Source organism: Anomaloglossus baeobatrachus, chromosome 5 (genome assembly GCF_048569485.1).
Source record: "Anomaloglossus baeobatrachus isolate aAnoBae1 chromosome 5, aAnoBae1.hap1, whole genome shotgun sequence".
NCBI lineage: Eukaryota > Metazoa > Chordata > Amphibia > Anura > Aromobatidae > Anomaloglossus > Anomaloglossus baeobatrachus.
In genome coordinates this window covers 61,678,365-61,701,911 of record NC_134357.1, presented here as the reverse complement: position 1 = coordinate 61,701,911, position 23,547 = coordinate 61,678,365, and the positions used below count along the sequence as shown (strand labels likewise).

Below are 23,547 nucleotides of genomic sequence, written 5' to 3'. Positions count from 1 at the left end.
TGAGAACTGCACCTATTTCCTAACATGACTGCAGAGTTCCCTCTGGAAATGTACGAGACACATTTTTTTGCATAAGCGGAGATGTGTGAAGGTGTGGGCTGTAAGTGTTTGTCTCCAAGTTGCTTGTATGGGACTGTCAGGTAGAATTTAGCAGAATAAAACCTGTCCGCCTCTTCCTCCCTAGTTGTCAGGTACACTTGGTATACAGCGTCCTGATGAGACATGAGGTCAGGAGGTATCACCTATTTTTGAGTCCGACGTACAAAACGATCTGGAATGTTACAGCTGGAGTACTTAACAGCACTTCACCGAGACTGTAAGAGGCAAAAATATTATTACTCTGTACGTCATTGCTGGATGTACACAGATCCCAGCTCCGGCATTCAGGGCTCAGAGGTCTCCGTTCTAAAGTAATGATTTAGCTAAAGTAGTTCTTGTTCAGCTAGTCTATTGAACCCTGATACAATGGAGACACATACTTCTGTAAAGACCTAATATAAATATCGCAGATTGAAAATAAAATGCACATCTTGAATATACAATTGACATTGTAAAAATCTACTTTTGAAACTGTATAAAATCTCACTTGGAAATTTTAGATAAAAATTTAATAAAATCACCCCCCCTTTCCCCAAGAAAAGTTAAATGGCTTCTGATGGATTAAAGTAACCGTCCACCCATTAATCTAAATATCTGATTACACTTCCCGTGAGTGGTTGTGATACCTAGTGCCCTTTGGTCTACAGTCGCTGCCTCCTTATGTAAGTTGGGTAGCTCTTCTTCTTTTTCCCAATTGGGGAGCACTTTGAAATGTCTCTCCTGCTTTTTAGTTGGTACTATGTCCATACCTTGGCAGCAAACAGATAGGGGATGTGTGGTGGGTTCAGGCTTTTCACATTGATCTCCAGGCTTCTTTGGTGGTCAAAGAGAAAGCACCGCCTAATTGACAGTCCACAGGATGCGCTATATTGGTAGGATTCTCTTACGAATCTCTTCAATTTATAAAGTCAATAGTTTAGTGAAAAACAGAACATCCTCAAACACACGATGCAACTCAGGATGTATTCAAATGAACGAGGTCTGTGAAAAGCCAGTTTCTCACCTAAGGGTCACACGACTATTTTTCTCTCATCCGAGAAAATTGGTCCAAATTGTGCAAATCACTCACTGATCGAACTTTGATCAGTGTGTGATCCAATTTTCTCAGATGAGGAGAATAAAAAAAATTCCCCATCTTCAATATTCTCTCAATTTGTTAAAATCAATCAGTACTTAGACGCTGCTCCAATTATAGATCCTGACTAGTGATGAGCGAGCATGCTTGTTACTACTCGGTACTCGCACGAGTATCACTGTACTCGGGCTACTCGGCGGGTACCGAGTAATTTTGCAATACTCGTGCTTTACTCGTGGTCTTCATCCCTGCATGTTGGCGCTCTTTTGAGAGCCAGCCCTCATGCAGGGATTGGCTGGCAGACCACTGCAATGCCACAGCCCTGTTAGTTGTGGAATTGCAGTGATTGGCCGGCCCGCACAGCGTGACCGAGCCTTTATACCGGCGGGCGCGCTGTGCTCTGTACACAGCCATCTCATATTCCCTGCTTTCCACGCCCACAGGCGCCTATGATTGGTTGCAGTGAGACACGCCCCCACGCTGAGTGACAGGTGTCACACTGCACCCAATCACAGCAGCCGGTGGGCGGGTCTATACTGTGCAGTAAAATAAATAAATAAATAATTTTAAAAAACGGCGTGCGGTCCCCCCAATTTTAATACCAGCCAGATAAAGCCATACAGCTGAAGGCTGGTATTCTCAGGATGGGGAGCTCCACGTTATGGGGAGCCCCCCACCCTAACAATATCAGTCAGCAGCTGCCCAGAATTGCCGCATACATTATATGCGACAGTTCTGGGGCTGTACCCGGCTCTTCCCGATTTACCCTAGTGCGTTGGCAAATCGGGGTAATAAGGAGTTAATGGCAGCCCATAGCTGCCACTAAATCCTAGATTAATCATGTCAGGCGTCTCCCCGAGATTCCTTCCATGATTAATCTGTAAATTACAGTTACAAAACACACACACACGAAAAATCCTTTATTAGAAATAAAAAACACTAACAAAGTCCCTCATTACCAATTTATTAACCCCGACAAACCCTCCATGTCCGGCGTACTCCACGGACTCCGGCGTCGCGTCCAGCTCTGCTGCATGGAAGTGACAGGAGCTGCAGAAGACACCGCCGCTCCGGTCACCTCCACGCAGCTAATGAAGGGAATAGCGCGATCAGCTGCTGTCAGTCAGGTAACTCCCGGCCACCGCTGGATCCAGCGGTGGCCGCGATTAACCTCAGTGACAGCAGCTGATCGCGCTACTCACCTCAGTTGCTGCATGGAGCTGACCGGAGCGGCGGTGAGTAGCGCGATCAGCTGAGCTGTCACTGAGGTTACCCGCGGCCACCGCTGCATCCACCGCTGGATCCAGGTAACCTCAGTGACAGCTCAGCTGATCGCTATACTCATCTCATTAGCTGCGTGGAGGTGACCGGAGCGGCGGTGTATTCTGCAGCTCCTGTCACTTCCATGCAGCAGAGCTGGACGCGACGCTGGAGGACTGTGGAGTACGCTGGACATGGAGGGTTTGTCGGGGTTAATAAATTGGTAATGAGGGACTTTGTTAGTGTTTTTTATTTCTAATAAAGGATTTTTCGGGTGTGTGTGTTTTTTAACTGTAATTTACAGATTAATCATGGAAGGAATCTCGGGGAGACACCTGACATGATTAATCTAGGATTTAGTGGCAGCTATGGGCTGCCATTAACTCCTTATTACCCCGATTTGCCAACGCACCAGGGTAAATCGGGAAGAGCCGGGTACAGCCCCAGAACTGTCGCATATAATGTATGCGGCAATTCTGGGCAGCTGCTGACTGATATTGTTAGGGTGGGGGGCTCCCCATAACGTGGAGCTCCCCATCCTGAGAATACCAGCCTTCAGCCGTATGGCTTTATCTGGCTGGTATTAAAATTGGGGGGACCGCACGCCGTTTTTTTTAATTATTTAATTATTTATTTCACTGCACAGTATACACACACACACCGGCTGCTGTGATTGGGTGCAGTGAGACAGCTGTCACTCAGTGTGGGAGCGTGTCTCACTGCAACCAATCATAGGCGCCGAAAAGCAGGAAAGCAGAGAATACGAGATTGATTAATGAGCAGCCGGCTTTTTCAAAAGAGGAAAAGCCACCGGAGTTTGAACAGCTGTGCAGCGCCGCGCCGGTGATCGGGGAACGGTAAGTAAGAGAGAGGGGGGGGGGAACTGACCGACAGACTGTGAGAGGGGGACAGACAAGACAGAGCGAGACCGACCGACGGGAGATAGAATGAAAAAAAAAATGACCGACATCGTTAGTAAAAAGCACAAAACGTGCGTTTTGGACATCGGAGTGCCACACAAGGTTTTCATGTAAAATCTTTCATGTATTAATCTCAAAAAGTAACATACACCAGCTCTATCTCACTATTGGGTATGTGCCCTTAACATTTCCGCCATGAAAATTCATTTTGGTGTCATTTTGGAAGGTTTTCTGGTGAGTCCGTAAAAATGGTGTAAAACTCGGACAAAATTGTTCACAGCTGTGACTTTTGAGTGATAAATGCTTCAAGGGGTCTTCCCCATGCTGATGCCATGTCATTTGAGCACTCTTCTGAGACTTTTGTGACATTTTTAGGGTTTCTACATGCTGCCGGGGGGTCATTTCACAAAAATACTCGGGTCTCCCATAGGATAACATTGGGCTCGGTGCTCGGGCCGAGTACACGAGTATCTTGGGAGGCTCGGCCCGAGCTTCGAGCACCCGAGCTTTTTAGTACTCGCTCATCACTAATCCTGACCCTTCACCCTGTGGTTTCTCTGGTGTTTCTGTGCTATATAGGAAGGTTTGGGCATCAACCAGCTGTGGGCTCATTCATGGTCAGGCTAGCAAGAGTTAACTTCTTCTAGCCTGCTTGTTACTTCTGGTATCCCATGTTGTTGGAAGCCTATTACATTGGTTGCCTTCCTATTTAAGATGGTGTAATCTGCTCTCTCATTCCGACTATAGTTTATTGTTGTGTTGGTCTGTGTCCTGGTGTGTTCCAGTCCTCCTGGTGATTATACTGCGTGGTGCTTGGAGTTGTTGTGGAGCTTCCACATTGTCTTGTTTCCTCCTTGTTCTGATTTTCCTCCTAAGCTCTTATTGTCTTATACACGTGTGTGTGTGTCATAGTTTTTTGGCTTGTTTGTCCATTTCTGTTGGCTTAATCGCTCCTGCCCTGTCCTTCCCTTTGATCTAGGAGAGGTGGTTATTAGATCAGGACTGGGCAGGGCCAGGGAGGCAGCTCAGACATCCTCACTTTCAGAGGTAACTTTGAGGTCAGGGTTAGCTAGGGTTCCCTAACCTGAGGGCCAGTCTAGGAGCTCCTGTCATTTTGCTTTCTCTGTATTCACCGTGACAGGAACTATATAATTTAAGAAGGTGTTAATCTGATCTGACTCTACAATAAACAGACCACCCAAAAGAGTATAGACCTAAAATAAATACAGACCCCTAAATTCATTTTAGATAACACCCCAAAAATACAGACTGGAGAATGAATACAGTTCCTAAATGAGACCCCAAGAATCAATACAAATTTCAGATCAGACGGAAGAATGTATACAGATTCCCTCTCGGATCTCACAGTGATCACCGATCTTGGATCAAACCCAAGAATAAATACAGATCTTAAAATAAATCCACACGTATCTCTGACAAAAGTATCTTGCTGTTACAGTTCGTCCTTTTGTCAGCTGTCCGTGATTTTTGGGTAAGTTGTCTAAAGAAAAAACTAAAAACTGGAAGTTGGCATCCATTTATGGTCACCTTGGAAAGCCATTATGAAACGTTACGATGAAAAGTGCAAGATACTGATACGAGCAAAGAGCAGCATTTACTCTAAACTGTAACCTTATTATAATTATCACAATGGTCTAATTTATCCAGCTTAAAAAAAATTGATAATAAACAATAAATTGTCCATCCCTGTCGTTCATCCCTACGTTTTTCATTCTGGCTGTAGGACATGGTTCTTAGAATTAGTGTCTTTAAGAATAATGATGGCGATTTGTGACGCAAATTGCAGCAAAGTAGTGACAAGATGCAAATGTCCTACTAGCGTAAGGAATGATATGGGATGATTTTACGACTGAACCTGTAAATTGCGGACTTTCAATACTTGGATACTTTTGCAGCCAATAACCATACAAAAAGTTTTCCAACCAAAGCTCCGTGTGTTCTCCTGCAGTGTCTGCGCCTGAACCTGTTTCTGCATCTTAAATAGCTGCTGTCTCCGAGTTTATCTTCTTGATTGACAGACAGAAAAGTTGAGGAAAATTTTATGTGAGGTGGAAAAACAGACTTTCCTTCTTGAACGTAAGAGGGTTTGACAGGTGATGACCGGCTCCTACTCAATAAAACAAGGCAGCAGTGGCCACATTTTTTCCAAAGGCCAAGGAAGAAATTGATCCCATCAGTGTCGACTGTATTTTATTTTTTTTTCCTGTAAAGTACCCCAAAAGTTATATATTCTGGAATTTAAAGTTTTGTCTCCCAATGCTAAATTTGTAAGTCCCAAATATCATGTGTGGATTATAGCACTGTTCATCAAACGGGCAGTGGATGAGCGATTCTGCTGAAATTGGAATTTGGCCAGGAACTCCGATTTGCATCTAATTTATCCAATACGAATCATATGTCTTACTAGGCTTTGGGTTCTCTGTATAATAAATGTAAGGTGAAAAACATTACAAAAACCTTAACTCTCATCTTCCCAGCTCTCAACCTTCAGCACAGTCCCCTGCTCCCGGTCTTTATTCACAAGACACTGGTCTTCATGTCAAGGGTCCTGTCAGATCTTTGGTGCCTCTTGTGCCCACTAAGCCACGAGACATCACAGCAAAATACATGTCCTGATGTCCCGTCAAGCCTAGACTGACAGATGTCCAAAGCCTAGTAGGTACAGGAGACCCAGTGGGACTCGTGGTGTGAAGACGACCGGTGGGCTTCGAATAAGGACTGTACCAGAATGATAAAGTAGGGAGCTACGTGGACAAGGTGATTATCTGAAAGAGGTTAGTGTAATTATTTTTTTACCTAGTTATCCCCATTTTGGATCTAAAGTCATTTTAATTGCAAAATAAAATCTGATTCTGTGAAAGATGAACCTTTTACAGTTTTTGTATCTTTAGCCCTCTAGGCACCCCTTTTGTGCTGGTATAATAAATCTAGGCATGCAGAAAGAAGTTTTCTTAGCGGTGGATTCTATTTTGATGACATTTTTCATATATTAACAGGTTACATTTTCCTGTTCCTGCTACATACAGGGTGGGCGCCAGCTGAGTTGTACTGCCAGCACTTGCCTCTAACTGCAGCATTTGGATTACAGCACTAATTTTTACTGTTTTACCATTTTTAGATAATTTTTTTTTTTGTTTTGCCACTTTCTGATTTAACAAAGTTTTACTTTTTTTTTTTTTCTTAATCACCAACATATAAAAGTCTTTGCAATTGTATTTTCTGGTTTTTTGGTTAGTCCAGTTACAACAATGCCATTTTTTATTTTTTTTTTATTTTTTTTACCCCAATGGAAATGTATTCTGCACATTTAAAACTAAGGAAAAGTGATCAAGCTTCACGAGTAAAAATTCCTTTTTATTTTAGATAAATTTAAAAGTCCAAGAAGGATTACAAAGATTAAAATCTGTTAATGCCCATGGCACTGATCCTGCGAAAACAAGCCCTCCTACGGCTACGTTTATGGAAAAAAATAAGTTATTTCTCTTTGAAAGAAGGGGAGGGAAAAAACAAACAAAAAAGCAAAACTGAAAATTTGCCCGGTCGGGAAGCATTTATCAGTGACACTGTAAAAAGTCTGATTGTAGCCAAGCACTAAATCCTCCACTATATTTTGGTCTATAATTTCTTGCTGTGTGACTATCGCAATCCATTTTAGCTGGGAAATCTCTTGACATTTACTTAGACTAAGGGATTTGAGATAAGCAATCTAATTGCCAGCTGCTCATTAACGCATCAAGTCTTCCCAAAATTATGGTAATCAATAACACTTTTGGAATGAAGAAATGTCTTATATTAGACTTTTTTTTTATTACTTGGCAATCAGTCACCTTCTACTAAATAATTAGGAGCCGGCCAACAGTCTCATTTATATAATTAACTTTTTTGTCTGACTGTGACACCTCTCGAAACGTACAAGGTGGTCAGCAGTCCACTGAAGACATTGAAATCTCTGTCTCCAAGAACCAAATTCTGGCATCCTTTTTAGCTATGCTTTTATCTCATGGTGTTTGGTTCTAAACTCGACAAGTGTCATGGCAGCATCAGATTCTGTTCAGACTACAAACTGACACTCCACACTATGCTCTCTTTGGGGCTTCTTAGGCTGGTGTCCCACTTGCGATTGCCTCGCGTATATCTCGCGCGAGTTTCGCGGTGCATCACTCGTCACGGACTCATACTCTGCTCACAGGAGCGGGTCGGTTGTATGCATCTCTATGCAGCCGAACCACTCCTGTGAGCAGTGTGAGTCCGTGACAGGTGATGCACCGTAAAACTCGCACGAGATATACGTGAAGCAATCGCAAGTGGGACACCGGCCTCAGTTGCATAGGCAGATTCGGGCATCAACCAGCTGTAGGCTCATTAGTGATCAGACTAGCAGAAATTACCATAATTTCTGCAAACTTGCTGGTTACCTGTTTAAGATGGAGGAATCTGTCTTCCCATGCTGACTATAGCTTTCTTTAACCTGGTCCGTGTGCTATTGTGCTCCTGTTGCTGCTGATTTAATCTGTGCTGCCCGCTGAGCCTCCGTGTGCTGCCCGCTATGCCTCCTTGTGCTGCCCGCTGAGCCTCCGCACACTGTGCTCTGAGAATCTGCGTGCTGCCCGCTGAGACTCCGCGTGCTGCCCGCTGAGACTCCGCGGTCTGCCCGCTGAGCCTTTGTAGGTATAACACTTGGATGCATGGAGTCAAAACTTTTGAACTCTTTCCAATTGTAATGCTAATCTTGCATATTTTTAGCTTAGCATATTTGTGTTTCCTGTTGTGAGAATCCATATATTCTATCAGTAGTTTTGGGTATTTAATGAACAGTGAAAATAATTCTAAAAATACTTTATTTTCATTCAGTTTTACGAATATTTACACATTTTTTGCTCGTACACAACATTTTTCTCTCCATTTGAGAAAAACAGCCTGATTATACTAATTAGAGTGGGATGAATTTATCTCTGAGATGGAGAGGGGAAAAAAAAGTTATTTTTCACAATCTCCATTATGTCAGTCCGCAAAAATTGGATCGCACTTGGATGTCATCCAATCGAGGTCGGCTGTTTTCTACCGACCCATAGGTTTGCATTGCCGATTTTGATCCAACACTTCGATAAAAATCTGACATCACTAATTTTATATATATTTTTTTTTTCCTTGGACCAATTAGTCTGCGGTAAACAATTGGACATGTGCACAGCCCCATAACATATCATAGATCCGAGTGCTATCTGTAAAAACTAAGGATAGCACTTTGATGAGGAAATCACTCATGTGCACAAGCCTTTACTTCTTCACTAGTTTTGATTACTTGCGCCATGCAAGAATTTGTATTTGGCATCTGATACAGTGAGGAGACCTCAGTATCTTGGTTGGCTTGGAGGGATTTTCTTGCTTAAAAAAAAAACAAAAACAAAACAAAAAAAAAAGCATGGTCTAGTTACATTAATAAATTCTCATCTTAGATGAGCACTAATCTTCTGCATGTTTCGGTATGGCTCATGGTGGATCCTCTTGTGCTGTGTGTCACTCAGGACATCGTTTTACATTGGCTTGTGACTTGGGTTGTATCTCAAGAGGTCTTGCTGACTATCTTATTTCAATAACGTTGCCAGCCCCCTTCTATCTATACATTATGTGACGCCCCAAAGCTATGGGGTACTTGGTCCCGGGCGTGCAGTGCGCAGTGGGGAACAGTCGTGGTCATGGCCGAGGCCCGGTCCCATGACCCTGGGGGTCGGTCCGAATAAAAAGGGGAAATATAAAAGAAAAGGGAGAGATAAAAATAAAGAGTTCTCAGACTACACCACTTACAGTGTGCGGCCAGGTTATTAGGGCTGCCGCTGCAGGGTCTTGCTGGGGCTGATGGAATAGTGCAACTTGGGTGTTTTGGGCCCTTTGCAAGCAGGGCTAAGCCCCAGCAGTGGATGATGATTATTGTAGTGGGGGCCGGTCTGTGTAAGTGTACGGAGGCGATAAGGAAATAGTCCACTTCAAAATTGCAGTTTTAATTTGCCTTGTCTTTACTTGGTTTCAGTGCTTGGACCCGCTGGTGCCGGTTCCAGGTGTTCCCGCTCCCCTTGTTCTCCATGCCAGCTGTGCCCTGGGTTAGCTGTCCTCCGTGCACTCTCATTTGTATTGGGCTCCAGTGGCCTAGAGCTTCTTGGGAACCCTTCCGTTTCTGTCTTGTTCCCATTGCAGGCAGCCTGGACTACTTAGGGGGGTCAATCCCCGGTCCCCTCTTTGCTGCTGATGATTCAGACTCTTTGATTGGCGATGGAGATCCACTCACCTGGCAGATTTAACAGTTGACCATAAATTGTCCCGCTGTCCTAGGATCTGCTCCCCGCCTTGTGATGAATACTGTGAGACTTGGTGCTAGAGTTCCACAGGCGTCCCGCGGTTCCTGGAGTATTACACTTCCACAGGTAACCCACGGTGCCTGGAGTCCTGGTTCCGTACTCCACAGTCCCTCACTCCTGTTACTGCTTTCCGTTGTTACTTACTTCAGGTCTTTTCCTTTCTTTCTGTACTTTCACTCTCAGCTCTCCTCTTCCACCTCTCCGTGACTTAACTGACCACTTTCTCCCGCCAACTTCCCAACTAACCAATGGCCCCTCCCCCTCGCTGGGTCTCTCCCTTCAGATTGGGTAGCAACTATCCAATCAGTACCCATCCCTTTTTACCTGTTGCTAGACCGTCTCCCAGTCTGGTGAGAGTGGTCAATGCCTCTGCTAACAACAAAAAGTTTTGGACTGCCCTTTTAGGGTTTGTTCATATCTTCGTATAAGAAAATCAGTCTGATATGCATCCAGGAACATTAGAGGAGTGTCATGTGTATGTCATTCTGCATGTCATGCAAGTGCGGTGAGAGTGTGTGATTTATTTTTTTACTTATTTTCTTTCTCTTCTAGCATCTTTACGAAATTAATTTTATTTTTTCCTCAACTATTATCACACAATCATTTTACTTGACCATTTACAGAATACTAATGTATCTGTAAAAATTAGCCGGCATACACATGGTCCTTGTGACGTCCGATTCTTTTCTTGCACTCAGTCTTGCATTGGCGAGTCTTTGCCGTTTTGCATGATCATATGCAACATGCTGCAAATTTTTCCTCCAGCTAAATACGGTTGAGGAAAAAATTGCAGATCATCACTGTCTCATTGAATAAGAATGGTCCAAGTGCAATTTCGTTTTTTTTTAACACATTGCACTTGTCTGTTTTGTACGCAAATGTGAGCGAACCCTTAAAGGCACACTGTCAGCATAGAATGACTGTTCAACCAGGTACAGGCACTTGATGCATCATGGTAGGACCAAACATTGTTTTCCCATCTGTCCTTAACACTCCCCTTCTTTGATGTGAAGGTGCACTAATGATTGTCTATACCATGGGTGCACCAAGACACTGTATGAAGGTCCATTAATGATTGTCTAAATATATGGATGCACCAAGAGACTGTATGAAGGTCCACTAATGATTGTTTACACCATGGGTGCACCAAGAGACTGTATGAAGGTCCACTAATGATTGTCCACACCATGGGTGCACCAAGAGACTGTATGAAGGTCCACTAATGATTGTCGACACCATGGGTGCACCAAGACACTGTATGAAGGTCCACTAATGATTGTCTTCACCATGAGTGCACCAATACACTGTATAAAGGTCCACTAATGATTGTCCACACCATGGGTGCATTAACAGACCTTATGAAGGTCTACTAATGATTGTCCGCACCATGAGGTCACCAAGAGACTCTATGAAGGTCACTAATTGTCCACACCATGGGTGCACCGAGACTGTATGAAGGTGCACTAATGATTGTCCACACAATGGGCGCACCAAGAGACTGTATTTGTTTTCAGAATCTTTTGTTAAAGGGAATCGGTCAGCACAAAATGAATATTGAAACAGTTTGAATGTTTTATAAAATAAGTTTTACACAATTTCATATTCTGATATATTTTTTTCTTTATATATTCCAACAGATGCATCCAGACACTTTTTGCGGTTCCCTTCGATTTGTTTCTCCCAGTTCTGTAGAGTGGATGAACTCTCCGGTCAATCTTTGCATCTCCTGGAAGTGACATCTCCTCGCTCTACATGGCCGTACACTTGGTCTCCGTTTTCCTCTTGCTGACCCAGTGTCAGGCGGCTCCTTTTGACTACCCGCCTCCTACAAATAATTCTCTCTTTGAGGCTCTTCAGATGGATGTGGGGGAAATCAACACCACAAGTGAGCCATACTCCTTCTCTACTCAGCCTCCGGGTACAACTCGGCGAAGACCACAGACTATTATTATCGGAGTCCGGAAAGGGGGGACCAGAGCTTTGCTGGAGATGTTAGACATTCACCCCAACATTGCAGTAGCTGCAACTGAAGTACATTTCTTTGACTGGGATGAGAATTACATCAAAGGGATTGAGTGGTACCGGAGTCTTATGCCATACTCATTTGAAAATCAAATTACTATTGAGAAAACGCCAGGCTATTTCACATCTCTGCAGGCACCGGAAAGGATTCATAGCATGAACAGCTCAATTAAATTGCTTCTCATTCTGAGAGATCCAACCGAGAGGGTCATATCGGATTATACCCAAGTATACTACAACAGACTCGAAAATCACAAGCCCGTACAACCCTTTGAGGGCATAGTGATTAAAAATGGTGCACTTAATACCAAATATAAGGCAATCCAAAGGAGCTTGTATGATGTTCATATGGAGAGGTGGCTGAAATACTTTAATTTGAATCAGATTCATATAGTGGATGGTAATACTCTAATAAAAACACCTCTGACCGAGTTACAGAAGGTAGAAAGGTTTCTCAACCTCCCGCCTCGAATCGTATCTTCAAATTTTTACTTTAACCAAACCAAGGGTTTCTACTGCATTCGAAGTGATGGGAGAGAGAGGTGTTTACACGAGTCCAAAGGGCGTCCCCATCCGGTCGTCAACGAGACTGTCCTGGATCAGCTTTATTCTTACTTTAGAGAACACAATGACAGGTTCTACCAAATGGTTAATCAGTCTTTCGACTGGCACTAACACAGTATTACGTTAGGACTTCAGAAACTTGAGAAAATACTAAACTGTGAAAAAAATGCACCACCAATAAGGTTTTTTCAAAAAATTCAATGAAAAACTAAATGGGATGTAAAGCGAAACCCCACGTTCTTTGTGATCAATAAGGCACTAACCCAGAAAGATACATTTTGTTTACAAAATACGGAAATCGAAGTGATTTGTGTTGTACATACAGATCTATGAATGAATTATTCTTTTTTTTTTTGGCCAATCTTTTTTTGTTTTCTATGTGTGTAGATAAATATATATAGGCCTTGTGCAGTAGAAATTGTTTGCAAAAAAAAACAACAAAAAATTTGATAAATAACTAACCTTTGCTATGGTAATAAAAATGTTTCCTATAATGTGTTTAAATGGTAAAGTAACTAATTTTGTATAATAACTATATGATTGTCTTTAAAATTTTCGGTTTTATTTTATTTTTTTATATAAAAAAACTCTTGATACAGGTTTTATGGTATAGTAATGGAATGTGAAGCACTTTGGTTAGTAGTTGGAATGATAGCTGTTAATTTTTGTAACACAAGTTAAACATACAGACAGACCTTAAAGGGAATATGGCACCAAATGTTTCCCTTATAACTTGTGGCCACCACCATTGATCCCTTATATACAGCATTCTAGAATACTGTATATAGGAGCCCAGGCCGCTCTATAGAATATAAAAAAACACCTTTATTATACTCCCCTAGGGGGCGGTCTGGAACGATGGGCATTGCTGCTCTTGGTGCGGCGCCTCCTCCATCTTGTGTAGTCGCTATCCTCCTTCAGAGCTCTATGTGGATGACGCAACTGATGTCATCCACACAGAGTCCTCTATTGTGCTCCTATGCATGTGCACTTTGATCTGCCCGGCTGAAGGCAGATCAAAGTATTGTAGTGCGCATGCATGGGTGGTGTTTGACCTTTTCTTGCGCCTGCGCAATACAGTACATTGCTCTGCCCTCAGAAGGGCAGATCAAACTGTTTGTGCACAGGAGCACAATGGAGGCCACTGTGTGGATGACTTAGGACACGCCATCCACATGGGGCTGGGAAAGAGAACAGCGACTGCACAAGATGGAGGAGGTGCTATACAGAGAGCATCAGATTGGGCCACCACCTTAGCGGGTATTTATAAAAGGTCTTTTTTACATTATACAGAGCGGCCTGGGCTCTTATATACAGCATTCCTGAAATCTGTATATAAGAGCTCAATGGTGGTGGTTGCAACTTATAAGGGAAAACCGGTTCCCTTTAAAGGGAATCTTCAGGTTAATAGCATTTGGGGACATGACCAATTCCCTTTAAAAGGGAACTGTCCTTTTTAACAGACTTTACATAAATCAGTAGAACAGGTGAAAAGAAGCTTTGTAATATATCGCTTATGAGACACTTTTCCCTACCATCTAAACTTGTCATTCAATGTGAAAAACCAGCTCAACTCCATCCTGTTCAGACAAGACTGATGGACAGCTCACTGTGGTGTCATCTAGCACAGCTCATTCATTTCAATTGAAGGGAAAGGGGAGAGAGGAGTAGAAGGAGACAGAGATCGGGAGGAGCATTCTAACAAGTCTTTTACCTAACTCCAGAGCTGTGTAAACATGCCTGCACCTCCATACTGATGTATATTGACTTCCATGCTGTTTCTCTCTTTGTGCTTAAAAAAAGTGTTGTAAGGGATCCCAGTCTGTTCTGAGGTGTATATTAGATAAGAAAGCGACAAGCGCAACTAGGGTCTTATCTATGAAGATAGCGGAGAAAGAAAACAGGGCAAATTGCCTGCTCACCTGGAAGGGTTGTGTGAGACGCAACCACTATTGAAGCGAATAATGTTTTTGTTTTTTACTTTTATATTGGTGACATGATTTTTGCTAGTAATGGTGTAAGATCGTGTAAATTTGAATAGCCTTGTGGCTTTGAAGGAAAGCTCTAGGATTTCCAGCAATATCATGTGGCTGATTAATAATAAGCTATTTGTCAACATGGCTGTGATTTGATCCATAGGTGGCTGTCAGAAATCGTGAAGGTAGCCTGAAAGGGTTGTTACTGGATTAGGATGGGTTTAATGGGTTTATACAAGTGTATTTTATGGCTAGTCTAAAAACTGCAGTGTCTGGATTGACCGCCTTGCTGACTTAGACATATATATTTTGCGTGAGGAGCAGGAGTGTAATGATCGTGGTTGCAGAGGTCCTGACCGTGACTGGGGGTACAGGGGCCAGCCAATCACCGTGCATGCTTCAGCTGTATGTGCATCCGAGGGTACACATCCAGTTGAAATGCATTGCAGCACAGCGACCTGTCAGGTTACTGCGCTGCAATACATGCTGTCAGGTAACAGTGATACTGTGACTGGGGAAGCATGACAGTGACTCCATGCGCCATGGCGCAAATTCCAATATCAGCTGCCAGCCACCGTGCGGTGTGGAGGGAGGAGAGTACAGTTGTTTTGAGGTTTTTTAAGCAGTAAAAACAATGGGGTCTGTATATACCAGGAAGGGGCCCCAGGGTGAAGGAATATATACCAGGATGGGCCCAGAATGTGGACATATATACCAGGAGGTGGGACATGTATACCTGAATGGGGCCTAAGATAGAAGACATATATGCCAGGATGGGGGACGTATATGCCAGGATGGGGGGGGGGCATATTTCCTAGGAAGAAGAAGTGTATACCAGGATACGGAAAAATATACTAGGATGGGGAACATATTTCCCAAGATGGGGGACATCACTACATATTGAAGTATTGAAGGGGTGGCAAGTCCTATGTCTTTATAGGATTTAGAATGCTACAATGGCCCATACATCTGACCAACGTGCGAGGGGCCATGCCCAAACCTTAGGTCAGACTATAGTTACGCCAATGGTCGGGAGACTCGTTGAAGGACCAGATATTTCAGTCCATATATAGACTAAGAAATACACCCATTTGAACCTGAGCCCAGCAAAACTTGCCCCATTTTTTTTTTTGCAAATGCAGCATTACCCATGTCTACAAATTGGTGAAGCAGATGAACTGAGTTTTACTAAAATAGTGCCATACTTGTTCATCCCAATAGAAATCTGTTTGCTGCCCAAAAACCTCTTCAATTTCCAGGTCTTTGACACTGATTTTTAATTGCAAACATTTCTGAAACAAAATCTGTCGAATGTGAATTTACCCAAATGGAGGCATGTCCACGTTTCGAGGAGACCGGCTTATGCTCCGGCTCATTTCTTTGATTTTCCCACAGCAGAGCAGGTCTTTTTGCTCTTGAGGACCTCTCTTGTCCACATATTTTTCACTACTGGAGTGTAGTCCTGGTCTGATGTGTTTGGATCATATTCTAAGGTGGATCTGAGAACATTCTACAATACAAATAACACACATTATAACATAGATCTCGGACTCGTCTATTTACTGTGAAAAACCCATTGACTGGTTATAAATTCCTTTTTATTAAATAGATCTTTTGCCGTCTCGTCCTTTTCAGCAGTATTTTTTTAATGTATGACATTATTGCTGTGACAGATTTACTATCACTCTCCAGTAGGAAATCTCATGTTCATTCTTCATAAAAAGTATGAATGTTCCCCTTTGCACGTATGAATCTGCATTACAAGTCTGATCATTTCTTGCCTTTAACCTGAATTTAATGTGTCAAGGGAGGCAAATAAAAATGTATATACATACCTCCCGGACTGGTGCTGCACCAGCATCCCCCTCCTCCCCCACTGGTTAGCTGGGATTTAACATCTGGCGGGGCATCAAATGTAAGCTGCAGGCAATTATCAGCCGCTGTTAGGCTGCAACATTTACAACGGATGGCGGATGCAGCACCAGTCTGGGAGGTATTTTTTTTTCATTGTTTCCCCTTCCTGGACCCTTGAAAAGGGGGTTTGTCAGTGGAGGGTGACTCTTTTTTAAATTCTCTAACATTCATTCTCCTGTCGATCTCAAAAGGCACCATACAATAATCCTATATGCTAAACGAGAGGGGATATCGCTTACTCTGTACATTGTCAATTGAAAAAAAAAAAGAGTAACCTTTCGACTGCGAGTTGGTGATTTCTTGATGCCAAATAGGCTTTATATCTCTCATTATACAGTCATATGAAAAAGTTTGGGCACCCCTATTAATGTTAACCTTTTTTCTTAAAAATACAAAATATTAATGTCACTTTTATGTTGAGGTGCCTATACTTTTGCACCGGTCAAATTTTGTTTAAATGCGGATTGCACATTTTCTGTTAGTACAATAAACCTCATTTCAATCCAGAAATATTACTCAGTCCATCAGTTATTAGATATATGAAACTGAAATAGCTGCTGCAAAAACCCAAATTGTTATACAGAAAAAAGGTTAACATTAATAGGGGTGCCCAAACTTTTTCATATGACTGTATCTAAAATATAATTTTATGGAAAACATATGTTTATAAAAGTGGATCTTCCATCAGATTTTATAGAATAAATTGTGCACTCTATTCAATAGATTTGTTAATCCTGAGGAGGCTGGTGTACTTACTTTGAAAATGTCATGTGAGAATAGCACTATTATGCTGATAATGAAATTTAAAAGCTAAAACTGAGCTAATAAAATATTTATTTGAATATCAGGATTATACAGTCATTCCGACATGGATTTTCAAGAATGTATACTTATCCACTGGCTACAGGATGACGTGCAACTTTGTAAAAGATATTGTGTGCACAGGGGCAGACATATCATTGGTGTAGTCTGTGCAGCCGTACAGGGGCCCAAGAAGTTGGGGGCATCTCTAGGACCTGAAGAGGCAGGTGTGGTTACTTGGAAAACCAATGTCAGAATGTCTGTATTATGCTTTGTGAAGGTTTTCATTTGTAATACTAAAACGAGCATTTTCTGAGTCCATATCTTAGCCGGATACATGAATCAAAAGAGGCGATGTGCAATATGGGCTTCTCTGTGGGCTGATAATGCTTGCAGGGATTTGTTCACCTGATCAGGTTGTGTGAGGCACAATCACTGGAAAAATCATAGACACGGCTGCTGTAGACCAAGGTATAAACAGCTAGCAATGAAGGATAAGGGTAAACTACCTACGCCGCCGTGTGGTGTAATGACAGAGTCTGAAATGCATTGAATAAAACATTCAGGATAGTCTCAATGAGGACAATCACACTTATGAAATGACCATAATGTAGAATGTGATTAATTCAATGTGTTTCGGAGTGAGACCCCTTCATCAGGACAATCACAACTATAAAATGACCGTATCATAGAATGTGATTTATTTAATGCATTTCAGATTGAGACTCCTTCATCAGGACAATCACAATTACCTGGTAATTGTTCTGATGAAGTCTCACTCCAAAATACGTTGAATAAATCACATTCTTGTATATGGTCCTTTCATAATTGTAGTTGTCCTGATAAAATGAGTCGCACTCCGAAACGCGTTGAATTAATCACATTCTAAAACACTGTTGTTTCATTACTCCATACGGCAGCGTGGCGGTTGACGCTCATCCTCCATTGTTAACCAGATTCATAAAATACTCATTTTAATTGGAGGACTGTACAGTCATTCGGGCATGTATTTTCAAAATGACTACACCAGCCTCATCAGGTCTAAGCATTTTTTTTTTCAATGATCTATGTCGTTAAATATGGTGATAGAGCTGCTTTAAGTTTTTTTTTTTTTTGCGGGCATGGCAGCGCGGACGGTTTACCCTCATCCTCCATTGTAAACCAGATTCATAAAATACTCATTTTAATTGGAGGACTGTACAGTCATTAGGACATGTATTTTCAAAATGATTACACCAGCCTCATCAGGTCTAAGCAATCTTTTCAATGATCGATGTCATTAAATGTGGCGACAGAACTGCTTTGTTTTCTTTTGCGGGCACCGCAGCGCGAACAGTTAACCTTCATTCTCCATTGTAAACCAGATTCATAAAATACTCATTTTAATTGAAGGACTGTATAATCTTTAACACATACACCTGATGAGGCTGGTGTAATCATTTTGAAAATCTATGTGCTAATGACTATACAGTCCTTCAATTAAAATGAGTATTTTATGAATCTGGTTAACAATGGAGGATGAAGGTAAACCGTCCGCGCTGTCGTACCTGCAAAAGAAAACTTACAGCAGCTCTGTCGCCTTATTTAATGGCATAGAACACTTAGATTTTCAAAATGATTACACCAGCCTCATCAGGTCTAAGCAATTTTTTTCAAAGATCTATGCCCTTAATTGTGGCGACAGAGCAGTTTGAAGTTTTCTTTTGCAGGTACGGCAGCGCCGACAGTTTACCCTCATTCTCCATTGTTAACCAGATTCATAAAATACACATTTTAATTGGAGGACTGTATGGTCATTAACACATAAACCTTATGAGGCTGGTGTAATCATTTTGAAAATATATGTGCTAATGACTATACAGTCCTCCAATTAAAATGAGTATTTTATGAATCTGGCTAACGACGGAGGATGAGGGTCAACCGTCCGTGCTGCCGTGTCCGAAAAAGACAACTTGAAGCAGCTCTGTCGCCACATTTAATGGCATAGATCATTGAAAAAATTGCTTAGACCTGATGAGGCTGGTGTAATCATTTTGAAAATCTAAGTGTTCTGTGCCGTTAAATAAGGCGACAGAGCTGCTTTAAGTTTTCTTTTGCGGGCACGGCAGCGCGGACAGTTTACCCTCATCCTCCATTGTTAGCCGGATTCATAAAATACTTTCTTTAATTGAAGGACTGTATAGTCATTAACACATAAACCTTATGAGGCTGGTGTAATCATTTTGAAAATATATGTGCTATACAGTCCTCCAATTAAAAGGAATATTTTATGAATCCGGCTAACAATGGAGGATGAGGGAAAACTGTCCGCGCTGCCGTGCCCGCAAAAGAAAACTTAAAGCAGCTCTGTCGGCACATTTAATGGCACAGAACACTTAAGGGTGCTTTACACATCGCTAGCGATAGCAGCTGCCCCCGTCGTTCGTGCGACATGTGGTGATCGCTGCCATAGCAAACAATATCGCTACGGCAGCATCACACGCACATACCTGTTCAGTGACGTCACTGTTGCTGCCGAACAATCCCTCCTTCAAGGGGAAGGTGCGTTCGGCGTCACAGCGATGTCACTAAGCGTCCGCCCAATAGCAGAGGAGGGGCGGAGAGGAGCGGCCGGAACATGCCGCCCACCTCCTTCCTTCCTCATTGCCGGTGGATGCAGGTAAGGAGATGTTCGTTGTTCCTGCGGTGTCACACACAGCGATGTGTGCTGCCGCAGGAACGATGAACAACCAGCGGTATGCACCACCAACGATATTATGAAAAGGAGCGACGTGTCAACGATCAACGACGTTTTTGAGCTCGTTGATCGTCGCTCCTTTGTCACACACAACGATGTCGCTAACGGCGCTGGATGTGCGTCACGAACACCGTGACCCCGACGATATATCGTTAGCGACATTGTTGTGTGTAAAGCCCACTTTAGACCTGATGAGGCTGGTGTAATCCTTTTGAAAATGTAAGTGTTCTGTGCCGTTAAATGTGGCAACAGAGCTACTTTAAGTTTTCTTTCTGGGGGTTACAAATCCAATATATTGGTGGCTCCGGGGATAACGCACACTTGTACTTTTGCACGTTAGAATTTACATAACCTCATTTCCGCTGTAAATTAGTCTTCTCAAGCTTTAAATTAAAATATGAAACCGAGGTTGTGTGAAGTTGCAATGTTGTTTTTTTTTCTTTTTCCTCCAGCACAAACCTATCCGTTCCCTCCGTGCACCCTCCCGCCGTCTCTGCCTCCACCCGGCTATACGCCACTATTCATTTACTTGTTCTTTGCCTTCATCTCTGGCACGCAGCATAAAAGGCATTGCACAATGGTGACTTCTTGCAGCTGAATAAAGCACAGGTTTATTTTTTTTCCCCCCGTCATTACACGTAAGCGGCCCACTGCGTGGTTTATGCACCTTGTTCAATTACTGCTTTCTTCTGTAAATGGAACCATTAAAGAAAATAATATTATTGATTGTTGACTTGAAATGACCATGTTTGTAACCAGTGTAATTATTATATACAATGTCCTTATGCAATAATGAAATAAGTCATGGCAATGGTTTCTTCTTTAATTGAATACAAAAGAACATTTCTTTAAAAAGTCTTGTGTTTGTCCTTCTTGCGTCAATATGGATGCTCGGCGTCTCCCGGCTGCTACGTCTTATTTGTACTCCCCTGTTTGGTTTTCATACAGCGATGTGAGTAATGGCTTTAATAGAAAACTGACACAGATAATTACAGCAATCCACAGTCTACAATGCAGCTTGGAGGGAAATCTGTTCATTTCAAGCGTTTTTCTAACAAAGCTAAAACTCTGCTTCAGAATCACTGGTAAAATATATCTCCTTTCATGTCTCTCCGCTCTACATGCCTCCTTACTCAATATTTTCATGCCAGGAAAATAAATCCGTAAAAAGAACAGATAGTGGGGGATGTGCATTAATAAAACATGGCTTCTCGTTACATATATATATAAAGTGATTGTCTTTATTTTTAATAATTAATCATGGAGGATAATGGGTTTAATTGAAATCTATAATTCTTCCAAAATAATAATAAGCAGGAGCCAAAACATTAAAAGTTTTATATGGAAGCGTTCTGATTTTCTGTTTCCTGTTTATGTATTACTGGATTTTCTTCAAGGTGATAAAATAGCTGCCAACTACTGGACATTGAGGTCCCGTTAAGGGAGTTCTACTAATTTCCTAGTTAGCAGAGAAAGTCTTCTGTTCGAGATCATCTGTTAGTGGCTCTGGAGGACTCTACATCATGTAACGCCATGGCAGGTGAAAAGGCTGAGGTCCCTGCACTCACCCTCACACCTGAAGGTACCCATGAAGGCAGGGTGGTCTGGGCCCCAAACCTGACCCTATCTCCTGTCCTTGTCCCTGATGGCAAGACACCCCCCCCCCTCCACAACCCAACACCCAGGAAGAAGGGGCAAGAACAGAAGTCAACAAGCCCACCAACAAATAAGGAGTAACAGGGGTAAAGACAACAGCTCGCACACACGGCACCCACACACAAAGGAGCCACTAAACGTGCACAAGGGGAAAACAACATAAAAGGGGCAAAAGAAAACTGCCTACTGGTGAACATCCATTCTATTCAACCAGCACATTACAAACTGCTGCAGCCTGCACCAATGCTGAAGCCCACAGAGAAAGTTACTAAACTCTGCAACAGAGAAAAGACCATGATGGTTTAATCTGTCCTGTGTTGGTGCTGTTAGACATTAGAACACTTGCTGCCAGATTCTTCTACCTACTGCAGCTGAGTGCTAAAAAGCCCAGCAAACAGGACTGTTTTGAATGTTGTCTGTGTGTGTGCTGTTTTGGAGCTCCCTTTGGTGTCCAGGAATGGTAGTGGAGCTGAGTCTGAGTCTGTGACTCAGACAGGTGTCGGCGTTAATTGGAAATTAAGGAAGTCCTATTGCAGACAAGCCTGGTGTATATAGGAGAGCACTTTTTGCCTTGCTGGTGCCGGTTATAGTTGAATTTCCTCAATTTATGAACCTGGCTTGGAGTTCTGTCCTTCCCTGTTTCTCTGTGGAAGACTTCTGCAGATAGGATTGCTAGTTTTTTCCTTGCTTCCTGGTTTACACCTTACGGTATTTGGCTTTTCTTTTGTATATGCTTTCTTGCAGGTGAAGTTATTTCTCATTGGGGTGAGCATGGGGGTTCCCCTGTTGTTAGCTCTTCTGCAAGAAAAGTGAGTTTCTCCCTGTTTAACTTGATTATTTGCACTTTTGCAGTTTTGTGCTCTTTTTGGTATTTTCTCTCTCCCATTATTTACAAGAGTATCTGATATATTGGGGGGTGAGGTCGTTCGACCTCAATGGCCATTTTACTATCAGGAGATTGGTATTTTTCTGCAGGGTTTTTCTACTGACCACAATCTGTTTCCTTTCCTTTGTATCTAGTTAGTCAGACTTCGCCTTTGGTAAATCTATTTTTCTTATATGTGTATCGTTTATATGTCGGGGGCAGTCTACTCCTTTGGGGAGTTCTCTGAGGCAAGGTAGATTTCCTCATTTCTATCTGTGAGGCGTAGCTAGTTTTTCAGGCTGTGACGAGGCGTCTAGGTGTTTAGGAACGCTCCACGGCTACTTCTAGTGTGGTCTGATAGTTAGGGGATTTCAGTCAGCTTAGGTTTCAACTACTCTTGTGTTTCTTGGTATTTTTCCACTAATGGGAGTTTTTTGTAATCTTCATGGTTACCGAATCATAACACAGTACATTGTTATCAGCGTTGTGTTTGGAATAGGATACTTTGGGTGAGCAGAGTTTGTCACGCTAGTGACTAGGATGTGACTAGATAGGGACTCCTAAGCTGGCCCTAAGACTAGGTAGCACCCTGAGCTAACCCTCAACCAGAGGTACACTAGATTGTACTGAGGTCTGAGCCTCCAGCATGTCCCTATCTCCTGTCCAGGGCCCTGATATAACACCATCCACACCCAACACCCAAGGGACAGGCCAGGACAGTAGTCACACAAAACCTCATCTACAAACAACACAGACAGGTATGACAGCAAAACTCAATCGCTCCAAAAACAAACACCAGGGGAACTATAGGAAGGTGTATATGAAGTAAATAAGGTAAGGAGAAGATAACTAAACAACAGGGTAACTTCCTCACCAAACAATAGAAGACAGCAGCAGTGAATACCTCGTTCATGTACCAGACCAAGCTACACAATGAATTCTGAATAACCGGCACCTCTGTTGTTAACAGAGGGTATTTATTCAGGTTAGGAGTGGTTATCAGCGGAAACACCTGAGCATAGGTAATGAGCCTGCTGGTGACAAGGAAACCCATGTATGCCAAAAGTAAAAAACACATTTAATGTGTATAGTTGCAGGTGGTATAACAGAAACTCCCAACCTGAGCATATCACTAAACTCCAAGGAAGATGACTGTGACAGTTTACTAGTATGGAGGGGCATATGATAAAATTCTACCAAAGGGGCGTTGCTCACTGGGAAAAAGTGTGGAACAGCTGCAAGACATGCCCCCAAGGAATCCTGGAAGCCAAACTCCCTTGGAAA

The 23,547-nt window shown here is 42.5% G+C and overlaps 1 protein-coding gene across 1 annotated transcript in view; it reads left to right on the top strand.

The window, feature by feature from the left end:
• The window catches only part of LOC142310825 (heparan sulfate glucosamine 3-O-sulfotransferase 1-like), a 191,972-nt gene extending 173,451 nt beyond the window's left edge, over positions 1–18,521 (top strand). The window contains exon 2 of the mRNA XM_075348553.1: positions 11,366–18,521. Coding sequence (XP_075204668.1) covers positions 11,481–12,425 — 945 coding nt within the window. The 5' untranslated portion in view covers positions 11,366–11,480 and the 3' untranslated portion in view covers positions 12,426–18,521. The remainder of the gene's footprint in view (positions 1–11,365) is intronic.
• The last annotated feature ends 5,026 nt before the right edge of the window (positions 18,522–23,547 follow it).